Raw genomic sequence first — 20835 nt, forward strand, 5'->3', positions numbered from 1 at the left:
GGGAAGGGGGTACCCACAAGGGCTCCTCTTGGATTCTGTTGCCTGAGGCAGCTGCCTCAGTCTACCTCATGGACAGGCCGGCCCTGCAAAAGGGACACTCTTCTTTCTGAATGATTTAAGCAAGGCAAAGATGATTATGATCTTCAAAAAACGGCCCTGGTCCAGGAGGACTGTTGGATGGGAAGAGATAGATGAGCAAGGAGATGGAGCTTGGAATATCACTTCAGAGTGGGCTGGGGGTCAGAAGGAGCCTGGCGCAATTGCACCAGAAGTCCACTTGCCTCTGCCCACAACATGCTTCTCTTCTCCAGCTACATGAATTATACAAATGATTTTTTAAAAACCATTTTAACTGAATAAGTCTTTTTTATTATTTCATGTGCTCCTTTGTGGGGGGGGGGGAAGGGGGGCCCTTTTTGAGGAACTGTGCCAGACCTCCTGGTCACTTGGAAGGGGTAGAGATGGGCAACAGCGGTCCACTTGTGACTAAGGTTTTAAAATGTTTCTATTTTAAAAACAAGCTGACTTTTTTTAATGGAAGAAGTAAAAAGCCACAAATGTAAAAGCATATGTGCCCATCAGTGCTGGTCCCATCATGGCTACTGCCCTGCCTTACTTGAAAGAGGAGATGGCTGTCAAATGCAGAAGCCAAACAGGTGCAGACAGAGTTTAATTGCAAAGCAAAATTCCCAGTGCATTTTGAATGTGGTAGTTCTTCCATGGGGAGAAAAAAATTAAAAGATGGAAGCAGAATTTTTAGTCTAATTATAGGTTCCACTAAAGTTGATCATCTGGTTCAGTAATGGAGCAAGTACAAGAACAGCATTGTGTTCAGGTTTGCTGTTCACAGAAAAAGATGCTTCTTCCAGGCTTGGCCAAAAGAGAAGGCTGGAAAAGTGAGGTCATCAGAGGGAGAAAGGCAAGCGGACCTATCCTATGATCAGAGGCAGAACGTTGAGCATTATGCCAGGGCTGACAGTGGCATAAAATAGTTGTGATCCTATGCTTATCCAATAGGACACTGAAAAAGCAGATTGGGAAAATTGCTGAAACACTGGTGCAAGCAGCATGACAGCATAATTGTTCTGCCCCCAGTAACCATGCTGACAAGGCAGCCAACAAACACCATAGTCTAACCATGACAACCCCTGAGATTCCACAGCTAGCTGGAGGGCAATCTACACAGTTATGACAGCTCTGATCAAAGTTCACTCCTGCATCACCACAGTTTTCCTCACAGACGGCCGTCAAGATAGGATGTTGCTCAACAGTAGCCATGTGAACACTTGAGTCTTTCATGTTATCCAACAAGGTATTGCCAACACTTACACCAAAATGATGTACATCTGAGCTATGAAATATCATTTGGCTTCCCGGGCCAGGAAGATTATGGGCTGTTATGAGAGTTGCCTGACTGAAATTGCCTATAGTTTCTCTCTTTGACCAGTAGCCTCTGTAGCTCAATCGGTAGGGAGCCAGTGCCAGTTCTACAGGGCTCCCAGGTCAAGCTCAATGGCCTCTAACCATTAGGCTCTTTGGCCCAATCTGGGTCTGAGTATGTTAAATTTCAACTAAATATTGTTGCCATATGGCATCCTGAAGGTACTGCTTTTTCCTACATGTTCTAAAACCATGGCACAGTATGCAGCCATTATACCTTCTGCCATGTTCCTGTACCAGTCTGCTTGCTCTCCCTCCTGTCTCATGGCTGCAACAAGCAGAAGTGTAGTTTCCCCCCTTGCGGTGGGTGAGGAGAAAAGTGAGCAAAGGAGAATGGGTAGTGGCTGCATATTCTACTGGCTTGGAACTTTTAAAAGGAAGACTTGGAAAAGGCATGATAACTGGCTTGCAATTTGACAATTCTCAGTTCAAAAACTCTGTCCACCATATTTAAGATTGTGTCAGAAATTAAATTAAAGCATCTTGTGGCTAAATTCCAGAAGCACTGTGTATCCCATGCTGCATTTAAAATTGGTATTGTTGAGTATACTCCCGCTACTCATTAGTAAGATCCTGTTGTTTTGTGGCTTAAGTATGGTACCAGTAGTTTTATTTGTGCAAACCAAGCTTTTTTGTAGGAGGGGATATATATCAATGGCTCCCCCCAGTGCTGGTCCAATGCATTTTGCTAATTGGGCTGGAACAAGAAGTTGTGGCACACCTTCCCCCTTATTTGGGAAGTTCCTGATCCTCTCCCAGAACCAAAAGTTATTTTTTCCAGAATTATACTCCTTTTCTCTTTCACTTTCCTGTAAGCAAGATCCATTTTCTGATCACTAAATTTTCTGACCCCCATACAGCCCAGTCCAGTGCAAAGGGGTTTTGGATTGTTCTGCCATTCATCAAAAGCTGCAAAAAGGAATTATAAATTTGGCCTCAGTTAACTTATGTTATGTGCCCATTTCTCTATTCCAAGAGTACATAGTTTATTGAAGTCAGGCGAGTTACCCACTTCAATGATTTTATGATTAATTAAATGTACAACTTTGCTTTTATTTTAATGAACCTTGTTGTACAGTATTCACAATCCAGATGCGTGAAATGAAAATTTTGTTCTGCAGAATTTAAATGAACATTTCACACTTGCTTAAGATCATCATCTGGTATACTATTGAGAAATGCTGTATAGATTTATAGGGATGTTTTTAATGTTTTGTGTTTTACTGTAGTTTTATTATTTGTTGGAAGCTGCTCAGAGTGACTGTGGCAACCCACTCAGATGGACAGCATATAAATAGGCGTTCAATGCCTTTAACTGCTGTGAGGTTGCCTGTGTAGCAGTAGTTTTTTTGGGACAAGTTCTGACAAAAACTTTAAGGTTTTATTAGGCAAGGCCTAGATCAGATGAGTTCAGTCTGATTGGCCTGGGGAACAGCAGTCTCTGATTGGCTGGAGGTTCCAGTCAGTTTTAAATTAGCTGTACCCTGAGGAGTTGGAAGAGAAGAAAATTGATGAGAGAGGTATGAGGAAAAGCCGAGAGAAAAAGTCTAAAGCTAAGGTCTGGATATTAATTCAAATCAGTTTGGATATAAAGCTGCATTTTCAAATCTGCACCTTCTGAAACAATATGTGAACAAAGCACAGCCTTTCTTTAAAATTCACACTTGTCCAAAAATTCACACGTATTCAAAAAGTCACAAGTTGCTGCAAAATGTGGAGAACTGGATTTAAGACTGGAAAAAAGAGAAGCAAAATTAACAAATCCTTCCATCCCTACTAGTGACTGAGTTGATCTGCAAAGCTACCCTGTTATAAAGATTTTACTAGAGGGAGATTACACAAGTGTGAACTAAACTGTCCAAGCCACCAAAAGAAGAACTAGAGAAACTTTGGGGCATAGAAGCAGATTGTCCATGGCAGCTGGACTGGATGGCGGGAGTAAGAGGCAGCAGCAGAGGTATATCTAAACCTGTGTTTATGAAAGGCTGAAAAACTGGGTATCCCTGGCATGCATATATATATATATATATGACGAAAAGACAAGAAACACACACATAACTGGTATCCTCCATATTGCTGTTGTTGTTGAAAATACACAGGTTTCCTGTGTCGGTGGTCCAGACTGGTTCCTTCTTGAGCTATTGACAGAAAAAGAATCCATTGTCCTGCAGCAACAATGAAATCTAATGTCCTGGAACATCTCAAACAGTAAGATACTTACAACCATAGAATTATAGGGTTCGAAGAGACCACAAAGGTCATTGAGTCCAGCACTCTGCAATGCAGAAATCTTTTGCCCACTGTGGGGCTTGAACCCACGACCCTGAGATCAACACTCTCATGCTCTGCCAGCTGAGCCTATTATCATGCTTGCTTTGTTAGTTGATATTATTAGAATTTGTATTGTGATGCTTTCATTTGTTGGCTTTTAGTACTGTATTTATTTTATTGCATTTTATGATTTCTCTTAAATGGTTGGTTTACTTATTTGTTGTGCAGAGAACATATGCTATGGAGTGACTCATAAGTAAATACCATACAAAAATTGAACAGTTAGACTGATTGGAAGTTGTAGATGGCATCTAGAACAAAATTCTTCTCCAAATGCAACCTAGCCTTATACACTGAAAAGAACATTTCACTGGACTCAGATGGGATTAGTTTTCAGCTAGGTATGCATAGGATTGGGCTATTGGTATTTAATATGAAATAGTGGATTCATGAAAAGGTGGATTCACAACAAGCATGTTTTTAACTCTCAAACTGCTGCTGACAAGTTGTTGCCCTCCAACTGTTTTGGACCATAACTTCTATCAGCCCCAGCCATTGCAGCAACAGATTGATGAAAGCTGCTCTAAAAACTCCCTTTCATCCTGAAACTATGTGTGCTTTGTCAGCAGAAAATGAATAATGAATAAATGACTGCATAAGTGGAAAAAAATGTAATAAAATGAATGAATTAAAATGAATAGGTCATATTGTAGACCAGTATTCAATAATATTAATCTACTATTGAACATAGGCATAGCACTTAAAGGTAAAGGTAAAGGTACCCCTGCCCGAACGGGCCAGTCTTGACAGACTCTGGGGTTTGTGCGCCCATCTCACTCAAGAGGCCGGGGGCCAGCGCTGTCCGGAGACACTTCCGGGTCACGTGGCCAGCGTGACAAAGCTGCATAGCACTTAAGAGTATTCAAAAGGACTTTGCATGCATTACATCAGTAATCCTTCCAGCAATAGGTCAGTGTTATTATCCCCCCCCCCACTGTAGATGGTCTGCCCAGTATGATAGTAGTCTACCTAAAGCCATTTACTGTGTTCCTGGCAGAAATGAGATTTGGCTAGGAGCCTCTTTGATCCACTATACTACATAACATGATGAATAACCATTCACTGGGGAGTCTCAAAGGGTGCTCCTAAACTAGAATGCTTCATGCTCCAGAATAGTTATTTAAAGTCTGACAATGGGATGCCTCTTTTTTCAAAATAATTATTCCACCACTGGACATCCATGTAACATAGGGTTCTTCCTGACTCTCAAATGCTTTCCAATTTGGCATTCAGAAATATTTGACACAGTTCACTGTGCAAAAACTGGGAAGCAACTTACATTGAAACAGTGCAAGGTGCTTTTAGTCGGCTACTGGAGTTTTGGTAGGGATATGTGGGGATAGGATGGGATACTAACAAATATTAGCATATTTTAACCCACCCACGTCCCTTGGGTAGACAAAGCGAGTTATAAAGCAATAAATAAAGGAATAAAGGAATGAATGATTGTGACACTAACCTTAGTACAAGTATTTGCATTCAGTTTTGCAAATTCAGGCTACAATCTTCTGCCCACTTACCAGGTAGTAAGCACCATAGGTCTCAATCAAATTACTACTGAATGGACATGAAAGGTATCTCAAAGGTCATCAGATCCAATTTGCTGCTCTGGGAGGATCCCCTAGATAAATCAGTTGAGAGGTGTTCTTACTTTGCCCCCCCCCAAACATTCAATAAATATACTGTAAATATACTGTGCTAGGAATCCATTGCTTCAGTCCTTCCTTCCACATAACACTGTCCGTCTTCTCTGTGACAAGCTTTTAGTTATTAAAGAAAACCTTGCTACAGCACCTACACTGCTGCTGGGTCCTACACAAGTTAGTAACTTCCATGTTTAGAGCCATATTGTGGAAAATATATATAAATATATGACCCTTATAGGTGTGCTTATGTATCCTTTTGAGACAGATTGCAGGTATGTTAAGTTTCACATGGGCCAGAAGGTTTACCTTCTCCTTCGTTCAAGTTGACATACTCTTTCTACATTTTCATTTTAGATGAACAATCAAGGACACTCCTGTGATTCCCAGTCATTGTGTGGGAAGCAGTCACCTACCCCCCCTTTATGGAATCATAGATGTAATTATTCATAAATAATTTGTTTTTGCTACTAGCTATGATGTTTTGTGCTTCTTTTCATCACAGTATCAGCTTCAACTGCATAGCAAGAATGCTATGGTCAAAGCATCTCTAAATATATTTAAAAAATGGACTTCAAGGTTGCTGTGACTTAACTTGCTCCATCAGTTCAGTGGGACTTAGTCATGACTAACTTTAGTTGGATCAGGGTTTTTTGTCTTAACTTGATAGCTATGTGGGGACTTCAAAATTAGAACCTGTACTTGTAGACCGCATGTTTGGAAATCAAAATTTAACATCAGAAAAACAGCTTCTTACAATGACCAAAAGGCTTCAAGATAAATAAGGTTTAGGACCCTATGTTGGGTAGGTTGCATATACTCCTAGCACTTTCCTAATGAACAAAGCAGGTTTGACTATTCTGCAGTCTCTATAATAGATCAATGATCTGAAAGCAATTTTTATTACATACTTGTGTTCCACTCAAAATGTTTTGTCTTTGCCTGGAAGTTCAGGCATACTATAAACAGATAAATTGCTTCATCTCAATTGAAAGTTGCAATGTTCCAGATATGTTCTGCTAAAATAATACAGAAAAGAAAGTAAATTCTATTGTCAGTGCTTTCTTTGCTATATATAGGAATTGTATTGAGGGGAAATTGCTTCTTACCCACCATTCACCCCTCTACATAGAAGGTAAAGAATGGCAGGGGGTGGGGACAACGACTCTAAAGAAGATCCAAGTGTGCCCATCTGGAATAACCAAAAAGAAAGACGCACATACACAACTCTGAGCACAGTAGTACAGAAGTAGAAGATAAGTGCTGACAAAGTGCTTCCAAGATGACTTGCTTTAGGAAGCCTGTATATCAGGGATGGGGAACTTGTGGCCCTCCTGTTGGACCACAATTCCCATCATCCCTAACCATTGGCCATGTTGACTGGGGCTGATGGAAGTCCAATAGGTTCCCAGCCTGGTTGTACACAGTGTACACACACAGTGGAATTGCAGAGGCACTTCCCTCATTAGCCCCAGTGAGCCCTGAAGCACAGAGACAGCATATTTTAGAGACTAAGTATGTCCTTTCTAATTTTGCCATACATTTGCATTCATTGCAAGATTTTTCCTTATCTGTGTGGTGCTGGAGCTCTTTTGCTATCTATCTGAATGGCTAAAACAGAGGTGAAGAACCTGTAGCCTCCAGATATTGCTGGACCAGCTTCCATCATCCTTGGTCATTGGTCACAGTGGTTAGGGCTGGTGGGAGATGACATGACTACTGAATAACCTAAATAAATATGAATGGTATGCCTAGAAATAGACCAGCTGAGTTTGGGTTCTTTCCTGTGTTGTAAGAAAAGCTGCAACATAACACAAGTAAAATGCAGTCCACGAGCAAATTTATAAACAATTTCCAATGACATAAGCATGAACCACCCTCTTCTTACAAGGAAGAGAGGGCAAAACAAACCACAAGTTTTTTTTATTGCTGGTGAATTCAAACAGGCAACTTTAATCTACTGAGGAGGATACACATACAAGCAAATATTTAACTGAGAGTTCTGTGGGTGTTTTATTTGCCAGTGCTTTACCTGCTGCACAGCTTCTAGACTACAGTTCTCAGCAATGAGGCCACCATTGCTGTGTAGTTTAAGCAACCCAACTGTAAAACAACATCAGTAGTTTTCACTAGAATTGAAGGACAAAATAAATGTAAATAAAGCAAAAGAGGTAAAACGCTTGACTGCAACCAAGTTGCTTTTCTCAAAAAAAGAGTAAGGAGATCTGCAGGGCCTGACACATACAGTAACTTTGAGATGTTGTAGAATAGTATCAAGGAAAGCTCATATGGTCTGTGGGTTGTAGTCTGATGAATGCTGCATGAGGAAATATGAACTTATGCCCAGCTCAGTTCCTGGTGTGCAAACTGCGAATAAAGTGCACTTGTGTGTGAAAATTATAGCCCCTTGGGGACACATCTACACAGTACGAACCAAATAAAATAGCATAAAATAAGCTCAAGGAGGTGTAGTTCTAATGCCTCGTGGGAAAATGTAGCTCAAGTGAAAGGGGTGTTCATAGGCAAGAGGCTAGAAGCCATTTTTCAGTATAAGCAAATAACAATTTGTGAGCCGTGAAATAACTGTGTTATTTAGGATGGGATTATAGACCCTCTAAGGAGCATGGGATTGTGCTACTGGCCAATTCAGGGGATAGATATTGCTACAACAACCTTACATATTCTAAATAGATCCATGATGTTGCCTTTTTAAAATTAAAAAAGCCTTCCATTATAGTGTTTTTGTAATGTTAGTAAAAGGGACGCGGGTGGCGCTGTGGGCTAAAGCCTCAACGCCTAGGGCTTGCCGATCGATAGGTCGGCGGTTCGAATCCCCGCGGCGGGGTGCGCTCCCGCTGCTCGGTCCCAGCGCCTGCCCACCTAGCAGCTCGAAAGCACCCCCGGGGGCAAGTAGATAAATAGGTACCGCTTACCAGCGGGAAGGTAAACGGCGTTCCGTGTGCGGCTCTGGCTCGCCAGAGCAGCGTTGTCACGCTGGCCACGTGACCCGGAAGTGTCCCCGGACAGCGCTGGCCCCCGGCCAATAGATGTGAGATGGGCGCACAAACCCCAGAGTCTGTCAAGACTGGCCCGTTCGGGCAGGGGTACCTTTACCTTTACCTTTAATGTTAGTAAAGGAACCAGTGTTGCAGCGGATGTTAGCAGTCAGTGGCTACTAGTGAAAGCAAGGATATTCCACTAGTCCAGCCTTATCTAATGCTTTGAACTGTGGTTACCAGAAGATTCAAGTGTAGCCCATCTCTTATTTGCACCATTCCCTCCATCACAGAATACTTGGAGGAAAATATATTTTAGTTTGTTAAAAACTTTTTCATGAAAAGCAAGACGCAGTATCTTTCTGATTCACTGTTTCTCTTTTGTGGTTTAGGACAGCAGATTAGAAAAGTGGAATGCCAAGAATAATGCTTATTTTCATGGCAAGTCAGATTATGAATTAAGGCTGGAATTTGATATCCCCTTCCCTGGGAATAAACCCCATTAAACTCAACTGGGCTTAATTCTGAGGAGACATGCATAGGATTGCACTGTAAAAAAGGATTAAGATTGTGATTCCATAGCCAATAAATGGCTCCTCCATTTTATTTTCCACTCAGCTGACCATTATTGCAGCACGTTGTTGCATGGTACTGCCTCAGACAGGAAACACAATTTAATTCAATATAAAATGAATGAATGATAAACGGGAAAGCTAATCTCTCTGTGTGTTTGCTGAGTATTTCAGGAGACACTGTCTAAAACAGGGCAGACCTGAATAAGCTTCTGCTTTGAGTGCTCCAGCAGATCCATTGCCCGCAATGGATTCACACCTGAGCAAAAATTAGGAAGAACAAAATAATTACATTTCGAAAATACAATACAAGATACTGTTACAGTTATTCTTATTCATAAAACAATGCAGATCCCATCCTGGGTGGTAGAATGAAATTCAACAGAACAAACAACAGCTGTGTTAACTGACTGCCAGATGGAGAAAACAGTCAATGGTCAGTCAAACAATAATGCAGGCCTCATCTAAACAAGCCACAGAAGATGAGACTGCAGCCACATAAAGAAACTCACATCCCAAGCTCAACTCATTGCTAGTGCAATTCAATTCTGTTCAGTGCAAATGATACCTGGTTCTTTCTTTGTTTTTACCCAGGAGGTCTAGTGACAGCATACCCTCCTCTTAAGGCTATTGGATGCTTTGTTAATTTAAGCTGTCCTTGGGTCTTTCATACTTTCCGCAGGCTCTGAAACAGCCTTCTCCAACTTTGGGTACCCCAGAGTTTGAACTGCAACCCCCATAACCTCTGACCACTGGCCATGTGGGCTGGAGATGATGGAGGTTGTGGTTCAGCAATCTCTGAGGAGCCAACCTTAGGGAAGGTGGTTCGAGAATGCCTGCCGTCCTAGCTACACTGGTCGCAATCCATTTGGAAGATCCTGGAGCGCTCCCCACTATAAGGCAGTGGAATATCACCTCCAGTGACTCATAAATAGCTTTCTGAAGAGAGATTACTGCATCCCTAATACTGCTGTTAAGTACATAGAGAAGCATAGCTTCTTGGGAAGCATAGAGAAGCATAGCTTCCCAAAGATCTGTAGAAGCAGATGAGCACTGCACAGTGTCTTGCACAATTCTAATTCCTGATGAATCCAGGAGACACATGGAGACTTCAATGCCTGGGCCAATGGTCCACAATTATTGCCAGTGGTATCATTGGTGACAGAATTCTCAGGGGAGGAAGGCAGAGAGGATCCTGGTAATGTGAACAGTTATTATGGGGCGAATCGGAGCTGAAGCAGCCCTTCTGTTCAGTTCTATTACAAAGAACAAGGATAGGAGGCAGGGAAGACTTCAGCCATTTCTCTCCCGTTTTGGGCTCCTTGGCCAAAAATGCAACTTGTACAGTAATGATATAATTAATCCAGCAGAAGAGACTTTTATTTTATTTTTTAAAAAGACTATTGGGAGTGGGAGAAGGTCTCTAGCGAGCCTCAGGATGGATGAGTCAAAAAAGTAATTTTATAGAAATCCAGGAAGATGTCCAGCACCATAATATCATACACTGTGGTGCATTAAAAAAAAAAAAGCCTTAGGAGGGAGCACACAAGAGGGCAAACCACCTCCCCAGATGACTGCCACTGTTGGGTTGTCTCAACAGCTAATGAGTTTTCCTTGACCCTGAAGCATCTCGGGTCCCATGGGAGGTACTGGTTGCAAACAAGCACCTGTATATTGCCTAGTGGAATATAAGCCAATCACTAAGTTAAATGGGGAGTCTGTGCCAATCTACTAACTTGTTATTTGTACAAGGTTGATGAGCATTACTCTTATCCCCACCCACCCACCCATACGTAGTAAAATGCAGGTATTATGACTGTTCTCATAATAAGTTACAAGTCAAACTATCTCACCAACAGGTAGCTGACAGTGCTACTTGTTGCTTTAAAAAAAAAAAAAAAGAGCAAAAATCCATAGAAAACCTACTGATTCCACTTTTTCATGCATGCCTCCAAACACAGGAGGTTTGTTTATCATACAGGAAGCAGGAGTTTTGTTTTTGAGGCCATCATCAAAAGTCTCCAGTGAAAGGGGCAGGAGAATTCACTTAGTCAAGGTGTAGTTTGAAGTTACTGTTCAGTTAGTTTTCACATGGCCATTGGCCAAGGTTACAGCAGCAGTAGGAGACCCGGGTTCAGCATTCTCATCAAATCGCAAACGCAGGGTGTTCCTGATGACTAACTGTTCCATGATGACTGCTGCACAGAACCATGGAATGGCGTACTCCAGGGTTATGAGGCCCATGAAGTTCAAGTCAAACTGTGAATAGTCCCAAGGGCAGGCATCAAACTGGCGCAGGATGAAGCCAGTGGTGAACTCCCAAGTATACGTCCACAGGGTATAAATCAGGCAGCGCACTAGGATATTGCACTTGTCCTTCAGGTACAGGTACATCTTTTCTACAATGAGGATGGAAGTTCCATAGATGAAGAGTGCCCATACGCTAGTGACGCCTGGGAATTTCCAGTTGAAATTGACCACAAACTCCCAAGCAGCTGTGAACATCACCTCACAGAAGTAACCATGAATAGCATAGAGGTACCAACGGGAGAAAGCAGTCAGGGGTTCTGCAGACGCCATCCTTCCGCACAGTCCCCAGCAGGAACTCTGAAAGACAATTGGGGGTGGAGAGAGGGATTAAAGACTCAGTAAACAAGGGTAACAGCACTAGATCTTGTCACACTGGGGGTTAAAGACATAACAAAACAATATAATGCATAAGGGTACAAAGTACAAAAATGTGAATCAATAATATAACAGATAATGAAAGTGGCATAAATCTTCAAAGTGACCTGCTCAAAACCAGAATAGGAAGTAGGAGTATCTTTTTTTTCTTGTCTGACTAGTGAAGTTTTGAAGAGTAGTTAAAACATTGCACTGTCTTCCTTTTGCCTAATTTCTTGCAGTATGCTCAGAACCAGATTACAGTGTAATATAGTGTTGACTCATGCGTGGCCAGGAAAGTGTCTTCTCGCAGTTCGATACAGAAACAAACCTTGGATCTGCACATTCTCCCTCAGCCGTGCTGTGCATATAACTTTAATGAGGACTGAGGGTTTTGCGCATGCACAAGCAGGCCTCACTTTTTTTTCGTCTTTGGTACTAGACACCAGGCAGTGGGACCTACTTTCACATAGATGCCTATGTGCAAACGTCCCAGTTCTCATTTAAGTTAGGCTGTGGTATTCCTGTTGCCTACACACTTCAGCTGTACCTGGGAATTAAGACAACTAGAAAGCCTGAAAAGGGGGTGCATATGAAGCTTGTTTAAAATGTGACACACATTCTACATAGCAGCAGGTAAGACCAAGCTAAGGCAAGCATAAGGAGAGATAATGCCACACTAATTTTAGCTAAATGATGCAGGTGCTCTACATCCAAACAGGAAGCTTACAAGAAAGAGTAAGTTGGAGAAGTGACTAAGGTGCAAAACTAATGGAAATATGAGGAAAGAAAAAGAACAGTATGAAGTACAATTGGTAAGTGACACAAAGGATACCGAAAGGCATTTTAAGACGTTCATTTAATAAAAAAAGGGAGTGTGACAAAAAACAGTTCAGATATAATGTCAAAACCTTGATTTGGTGTTAAATAATAAATAATAAATAATAATAATAATTTATTATTTGTACCCCGCCCATCTGGCTGGGTTTCCCCAGCCACTCTGGGGGGCTTCCAACAAAGATTAAAACTACATCAAGATGTCACACATTAAAAACTTCCCTGAACAGGGCTACCTTCAGATGTCTTCCAAATGTCAGGTAGTTGTTTATTTCCTTGACATCTGATGGGAGGGCATTTCACAGGGCGGGCGCAACTACCGAGAAGGCCCTCTGCCTGGTTCCCCGTAGCTTTGCTTCTCGCAGTGAGGGAACCGCCAGAAGGCCCTCTGACAGATGACAGTTTTTCTGTATCCGAAAGTGCTCTGGCATCTGGATATTAATAACAACCTAGGAACTTCAGAACTAGCTGCCCATGCAGTGCTACTTCCCCAAGTGCTTCTGGCCATACTACTTTCTCAATGCACATCTCTCCAAAAGTCTTCTTGGGATAGCAATGCTTGGCTGTAACTTAGAAAATTGCCAGCTACTGCTCCATCCACCTCAACAAGGAGGCATGTCCAGTTTTATAGTCTGTTCTATCAATTGACTTAATTTGCAGCCCACATTTTTATCCAAGAAGCTCAAAGCGGCATGCATGGTCCCTGAGATTTAATCCTCACAACCACCCGATGAAGTAAGTTAGGTTGCAAGATAATGACTGACTTAATGTCACCCAGTAAGCTTCATGCCGATTGGGATTTGAACCTCAGTCCTAGTTGGATAGTCTCAAATACTACACCACACTGACTTATCCCACCTTTTGGGAGCCAAGTGCAGGACCTAAAAAGTGAACTGGTGGTGATACCAACTTCCATGATCTGTAGCATGAGAACATTTGGGTTCTGCCTGATATATCTGGATGCAGAACTATTTCCTTGTCCTACAGAAAAGCTTTTTCTTCTGGGAAAGTTACACATTGCTGGAGTTGCTTCTTAGGGAGAATGGAGAATGGTGGGAACAGGGTGACCAGTGCCCCATGACAAACTGAGTTCACATGTTCACACAAACACAACCTATTCAGAATACTTTTATTTCTCTCACTTGTATCATAGCCTTTTCCCTTCCACATTAGAGTAAGAGTCTTTTGTTATAGCTATAAGGCATGTTTAGGTAGAAGGGCAGAGGTCAGGGCCAAATACCTACTTGATATCAAATGGTTCTCCATGTGAGATGAAGCCAGTGCTATGTTGACATTCTGCCTTTTCCTTGGTTTATAATAATATAAAAAAGAAATTCAGCCCCCACACCGAGACATTTTCAGGCCAAAATCCAACCCTAGCCCTCCTGAATATGGTACACTATGAACTGCTCCCTAGTCAGATCTTAATTGGACTTTTTGAGGCCTGTGAGTTGTCACTGATGAAGTCACAACTACTCCATTGACCTGGGAATAAGCTAGGTAACAGCATACTTAAACTCAATGAGGTAGGGTTGTCATTGTCGTTTAAAAAAACCTTTATTCCCAGCTATACTAAAGTATATGGGTTCTCATGCTGGTCTTCTCCGGCACAGTAGATCAGGGGTTTGGATTGCTCTGTGTAACACAGTTAAAAAGTAGCCATGCTACTTCATCAATGAGGCTCTGTTTTTCGTACAGCATGTGGCGATATGGATAATACAACACAAGCCAAACTGCTAATTTAAATTGCACACATAGATTTGATAAGGAATCTGGATTTCATACAAACAAGCAACGTATGGAGGAATCATAGAATTGTAGAGTTGCAAGGGGCCCCAAGCATCATTTAGTCCACCCCAGGAATCTCAACTACAAACTATGTTTTAAAAAATCATTTACCTATATAATCTTCTACAGCTGAGGGTGGGGTAGACAGAGCTAGCAATGAAACAAAAAAGGGGCACCCAAAGAGGGAAGAAACCTATGTTTTATACCCACAGCAGCTACAGTGACAGGGCCCCACATATTTTGGCCCTGAGACTTTTGTTTCAACTGCAAGATATGGCAATAACAGCTAATCTCAGGCAGCTTTTCTAGTGCTTTGGTAACACCAGTTGCTCAACGCACATGTTGCAGATGCTGTAAATAAAGCACATTAAACAGTCACTAATGCCTAGGAAGGATCCAGAGCAGAGAAACACTCAGGAAATGTGATGACAAGGAGCTAAGATGCCTTGCATTTGATACTTCTGTCTCCTGAAGAAAACTTGTTAGGTGTGCCAGTTTTGCTCTTAGAAGGAGCTGGCTCAACTCCATTAGAAATAAGAGTGACTACAGCAGTCTCTCTGGCGAACATCCCATATCTCAAATGGGGGCAATATCACAGTGTCCATGGTTGTTAAATTTCAAAGCAGCTGTCCTTCACATGCAATAATAAATCAGCTTTTCATAAATAAACACACTTTATTAAAATGCTTTTCTTTGAAGGGCTACAAAGAAAAAACAAAGATGTGCATTTCCATTGTGCCCTTCTCTCAGTAGGGAATTAGCAAGTATCAAATTTATAATTAGCTTGCGGCACTGCCTGCTAAGAGCAGGCAGCACTTATCAAAGGCTTGTTTCTCACTTTCTAGTGGTCAGCGATGGCGTTGGTGGCAAGATGGAAGTCAGTAGCCATTCAAATGCTGAGATCTTATATCCTTGCTCCGAGGCAACTTCTCTTGCAATAATGGGTTTCCACTCAGCTTGACATTGGTCCTAGGACACCAGCTCTTCAATGTATAAAAATATGGGTTGTGCACTGGTGTTGTGAGTTGAATTTCTGCCTAGGAGAACTATAAACTTAGTTCTATTTATTGAAAGTTGTTTGTCCAAATATATGGACCAGGGCACACAACACAACAATTACCTCTTTCTCCAGTTACACTACAGTGAACCTGAGACCATAGGGTCTGTTATAAGGCTCAATCTATACTCAGTTACTTATCTGCATTGTAAACCACATAAGGTTATGATATAATTAGTGTATAACCAATAATAAATAATAATAATAATTTATTATTTATACCCCGCCCATCTGGCTGGGTTTCCCCAGCCACTCTGGGCGGCTTCCAAAAGAATATTAAAATACTGTGATACATCAAACATTAAAAGCTTCCCTAAACAGGGCTGCCTTCAGATGTCTTCTAAAAGTCTGGTAGTTGTTGTTCTCTCTGACATCTGGTGGGAGGGCGTTCCACAGGGCAGGTGCCACTACCGAGAAGGCCCTCTGCCTGGTTCCCTGTAACTTGGCTTCTCGCAGCAAGGGAACCGCCAGAAGGCCCTCGGCGCTGGACCTCAGTGTCCGGGTAGAACGATGGAGGTGGAGACGCTCCTTCAGGTATACTGGACCGAGGCCGTTTAGGGCCCATTTAAATCATTGCACACTCCAAGAGATTTTAATGGGTCTTTATTTAGTACAACAATGTGGTAGGTCCTGTACGTAACATCACAGTGATACAATCCATGCACAGGCTCACAACCTGCATTAGCTGAGGAAGACAGAGAGGAAGAAAGATGTCAAAAGGCTTTGTGCTCTTTTCTTGTCTTTTTAGATTGTGTAGTTCAAGTAGAGAGGCATAGCAAGCTATCTTCCATTTGTTTATTTTTAGGTATTCCCACTGTGTCTATGCTTGCTTCTTTTCCCTTCTAGAGGAATTCACCTTCCTGGGCTGTATTGTTGCTCAGTCCAGTACAGGCTGTGTCTTGTGTCAGGAGATCCCTGACTAGCTCTCAAATCCATCCTGAGTAAGGAGATGGATAGAATAAGAAGGAACGACAAAAGAAGATTAAATGAATCTAATTATCAAATTAAGTCAAAAGAGCAGGGATGTACAGGCTTCTCAGTCATCAGCAGAAAACATCAATTTATATTAGTCAAAGGGTATTTTGCTCTGCTCCTCCCACGCATCTGAGGCCTATTTCACTTGGGGACCATTGAAAAATAAAAAGGTTGAGAAATAGCATGGAGACATAGAGTCATTTTTAAATGAAATAGATTATCTTGACCCATTCCAATCTGGGTTCATGCCCGGTTCTGGGACAAAATTGGTCTTGGCCATCCTGATGGCTGACCTTCTTCAGTAGGGAGAGAAAGACAGAGATGGGAAGTGCAAACCTGCTCCTTTTCCTGGATCTTTCAGTGACTTGATACCATTGACTAGGGCATCATCCTGGGGGCAAAGTTTTCCTGTGGTTTTAGTTCAACTTACAGGGCAGATTTCGAAGAATCATACTATATGACTTCCCTTGCCCCCGGCAGTTGATCTGGAGGGTACCACAGGCACAAAACTATTTAACATCTATATGAAGCTGCTGGGGGCAAGGATTAGGAGATGCAGAGAGAAGTGTCACCAGTAGACTTGTTTCTCTGTAACATCTGAATCAGGAGAGGCTGTGCATATCTGAAAAAGATGCCTGGATGCAGTTATGGGTTGATGAGGGCTTATAAATTGTGACTGAATTCCAGCAAGATGAAGATGAAGATGAATAGATTTCCTATGGATGGGCACTTCCCAAGTTTGGAACCTGCCCTGGATGGGGTTGCACGTCCTCTGAAGCAGTAGGTGCATAGTTTGGAGGTGCTCCTAGAGCCACCATTGTCACTAGAGCCCAGGTGACCTTAATGTCTCCAAGCACCCATTATCAACTTCTGTTGGTTCATCAGCTATGACTTCTCCTGGATAGGAATAGCCTTGCTGTGGTGGTCTATGCACTGATAAATTAATGTCTATATTACTGTAATATGTTGAATGGGAGGCTACTTTGCACATGGTTCAGGAGCTGGACCTAGTGCAGGTGGTGTTGAAAGTTCTGCACTGGCCAATTGTCAGCTACTGAGCTGGGTTTAGATTTTGTCAATTTTTAGAGATTGAAACAACTCAGGACAAGGGTACCTAGTGGACAACCTCCCCCAGTACAGTATATATGTATAAATACGTAGTGCTACAGAAAGCAATGGCTGAGGGAAGAAAGGTTTGCTAGAGCCAGAGAAAGGCAGATAATCAGTGTAGAGAAATTTATTTCAACATCAGAACTCTCTTGCTGATCTGCAATAAATTTGATCTCTCAGAAAGTAGCCAGTGCAGATGTGGCCAAGACACACTTTAAAAAGGAATACTGTAATAATAAAACATAGATCCACCAATATGGTACCTGATCAAAACTGAGTAAGAGTATCTGGCTTGCAATTATATTAGATTATTTTAAGATTATTATTAGATAATGCTAAGAGCTAGGATAAAGTTATGAAGCAAGCAACTACTACTTTGGAGTGAATAGAGGAAACAGACTCGGGTTACCTGTTTATAGTGCATCTATCCTGGTTGGTTGGTTGGTTTGTCTGCCTGTCTGTTTTCCAAGGAAGTTAAATGACATTGCGTCAAGTTAAATGACATTGCGTCAAGCAATTGTTCCACACTTTCAAGTGCATTCTTCTGTCAGGTTCCTTACCACAAACAGTTTTCTGGTTTTGGAAACAGGTTTGTTGCACAAGAGTGCCAAATACAGTTTAAGTGCACAACTTGAACTTGCCCATTTGTGATCAAACCCGACTGACAAAATAATTAACAATCTGGAAGCAGCCTACTCTGGATATGTAATTATCAGAATATTCCCAAGAATGCCACAAAGAGGCTGGACAAATCTTCCAAAGTTAACTTCTTCAGTGCAATTTAGTGTGTAGAGACTTATAAAAAAACAGGAGTCAGACCCTTCCACGCTAGAGAGCCCATCTTCCTCATGAGCTTGGAAACCAACGACAATCAATCTAATCCATGAATCAAATAGTGATTCGGTTGGATGTCTTGCCTTTCCCTCATGCTTTTAATAATAAAATAATTTTAATATTAAGAACAGCTTGCTCCTCAATTCAAACCAACATTAGATCCTTGCTTTTAAAAAAAGCATTCCCATGTTTTCAATTTTAATATGATTATTAATAGTGGTGATGATGATGATGATGATGTTTAAGCACATTTTGTTCCTGTATCCAATCAAATATTAGTTCCTTACGGGGGGGGGGGGGACGACCCAGCAATTAAAAGTTGAAGAACTGCTCTAAAGGAAGTGGCATTTTGACAGGGGTCAAACGAATGAGTTCTGATTCAGCCAGCTTCAACAGGAAACAGGAAAAATGTACTTCCTCAATCCTTACGAGATACTGTACATCTAATTGGTCTGTACATTCCCACAATGTGTCTGTGACCTGCTATATACATCTATAGACCCCAATAGCTAATACCTCCTTACAAGGTTATTTTGGTGGACTCTAGATTCAGGAAGAGGGGAAGTTGCACATACTAATGGTGACCCAAGGAAATAACTTAGCTGGCCAAAGAGGAGATCCAACTGCACTGAAAGCAACTGAGCTGTGCTTGCGTCTAAGCAGTATGTGCAGTTTACCAATGAATTCAGGATTTGGAGAAAAGATTGTGTGAAAACAAGTTATAAAAATGTATTTCATTGCTTTATTATTACTTCCCATAACTGAAAAGTTGTTCTGTGCTTTACAAAAAAGATCTGTTTCATTGGCAATTCACAGCTCACCTGCCTAGATTCCTCCACATTCACAGGCATGTCTGGGCTCGTACGATTCCTACAAGATAAAATTAAAAAGTGAACTAAGATTCTAGAAAAGGTCAATGTTTCCTAAGGGGCTCACAATGGAACAACCAAGCTGCAAGCGAGCAACACTCAAATCTCTAAGCTGCATGGGCAAAAGCCACCTCCTGGGATGGCTCAGAATACACTAAGAATTGGTCTGACTTACAACTGCTGCCAGTGCAAAAAGGACACCTCTCACAGCTGGTGGGTTATTGAGCTAAAAAGTCCACTTAATGCTGTGCGTTCACTGCAAGCATTTTGACTGGGATTACGCTAGCAGAGGCACTGTGACAGGATAGAGTTAGTGTCTTTTCATGTAAGACTAGTGGTCACCAATTTAACAATTCTGCCACTCTTGATGGCTATTGTTGGGCACCAATAGGAATCGTGGACTTTCAAAGCTACAGACAATTGTTACCATGAAGTTGGGCTAGGTAGCTGAGTATTCACATTTTGGGATGATAAACCTGCTCAACAGGTCCCTAGTGACCCAAGTAAAAGCCCAAGTACTAGTGGGATTGTTGTTGTAAGTGGCTGACTCCAAATGAGGCAAAAGCCCTCTCACAACTGTGGAGGCAGCAGTGTCAGAAGTTGCCATTAAGATGAAAACATAACATCCAGTTTTGAAAAACTGGTTTCAATGGGTTTTTTTTCAAGTGCTTAACTCAGTCTTGAAAAACTGGACTGAAATGCTGACGGTGCCAGGGAGAACAGATTGGTCAACTGAACAGTTCTCTGAGAGATAATAAATAAAGGGAAGAAAAAGTCCTGGAATCAGGAGCATTTAGACACTCAATGATCAAGGCGCACGCGGGGGAGTGGGGATGGGACGACCCAGCAGAATACCAGCAACTATAACTGGTTTTAAAACCACCTGCAAATTTAAACAATGTTCTCAAATGGGGATTTTCCTGTTTCTGGAAAATTAAATGCTTAACATTATTCATTTTTAAAAATCAGTTCTATTTGTCTGCCCTTGAAAATCAGTCCTCCACCAACTAACCAGCATACAGGTACCAATAACTGTGCACAGCACAAACACCACACGGGCAGGACTGGCTTCCAAAGCATTTCTTCAAATAACATTTTGTATGTTTCCTTTGAGCAGCCTGGATTTACTTTTTGACAACAGCTGGCATGTGAGGAAACCCCCCTGCAATGTTTCAGACCACGTATTATCATGAGGAGGACCCGTCTTTGGATGACTCGCATGTCACCCTCCCGTGGGGTCCGTAGCACGCCCATTTACAGCAACTCAGCCCGAGGATATGGCTCTCCCATCATCTGCAGACTCCGGGAATGACTCCCCACCGTTTCCCCTGCTCCACAGTCAGACAGGTGCTTGGGACCGTAGAATCAGCTATGAGCCCTTTAAAGATTGCAGACAGCTTTCCAAGGGAGGGCACAGCCTCTGAAAGGAAAAACCCTACCAGCCTTTCTAAGACTTTGGATGACTCTGGTCCTTGGCTGAGACAAACACCTTCCATAGCTCAGATAGCAGGCCTGCCCAGGAGTCTGATTGAAAGATGCCTTGGGAATGTATACCACTTCCCTTGTGAGCCCCTAAGCGCCAGCAGAACAGGATACACATAACCATGCCTCAGGGGCATCAATGTCCCTAGTAATTATGAGGTATAAAAAATAACCTCAGCGAATCCTCTACACTGCTTTCTGGAATCTGACCTTCAATTTGATCCAAGCGGAAGCTTT

The 20835-nt window shown here is 42.0% G+C and overlaps 2 protein-coding genes across 9 annotated transcripts in view; one reads left to right on the plus strand and one right to left on the minus strand.

The window, feature by feature from the left end:
• Positions 1-20835, plus strand: part of LOC309534386 (uncharacterized protein) — a gene marked incomplete at its 3' end in the record, with an annotated part of 296522 nt that overhangs the window by 148419 nt on the left and 127268 nt on the right. The window lies entirely within an intron of this gene.
• TMEM229B (transmembrane protein 229B) overlaps positions 10918-20835 on the minus strand; it is a 37939-nt gene continuing 28021 nt past the window's right edge. For 3 of the 7 annotated variants that reach the window (XR_014220855.1, XR_014220856.1, XR_014220857.1), the window contains 2 exons: positions 19069-19117; positions 15915-16265 (listed from right to left, as the gene is read on the minus strand). Coding sequence is in view for 3 of the 7 variants with exons in the window: in XM_082227167.1 (XP_082083293.1) it covers positions 11059-11589; positions 19069-19098 (561 nt within the window). In the remaining 4 variants the exon portion in view is untranslated. Of the gene's footprint in view, positions 11590-13727; positions 13886-15914; positions 16266-17822; positions 17908-19068; positions 19118-20835 lie in introns of those variants that run through there. The other 4 variants (XM_082227167.1, XM_082227168.1, XR_014220858.1 and 1 more) reach the window with 4 other exon arrangements.

The sequence above is a fragment of the Podarcis vaucheri genome (genome assembly GCF_965113315.1).
Source record: "Podarcis vaucheri genome assembly, chromosome: 1".
Classification (NCBI taxonomy): Eukaryota; Metazoa; Chordata; class Lepidosauria; order Squamata; family Lacertidae; genus Podarcis; species Podarcis vaucheri.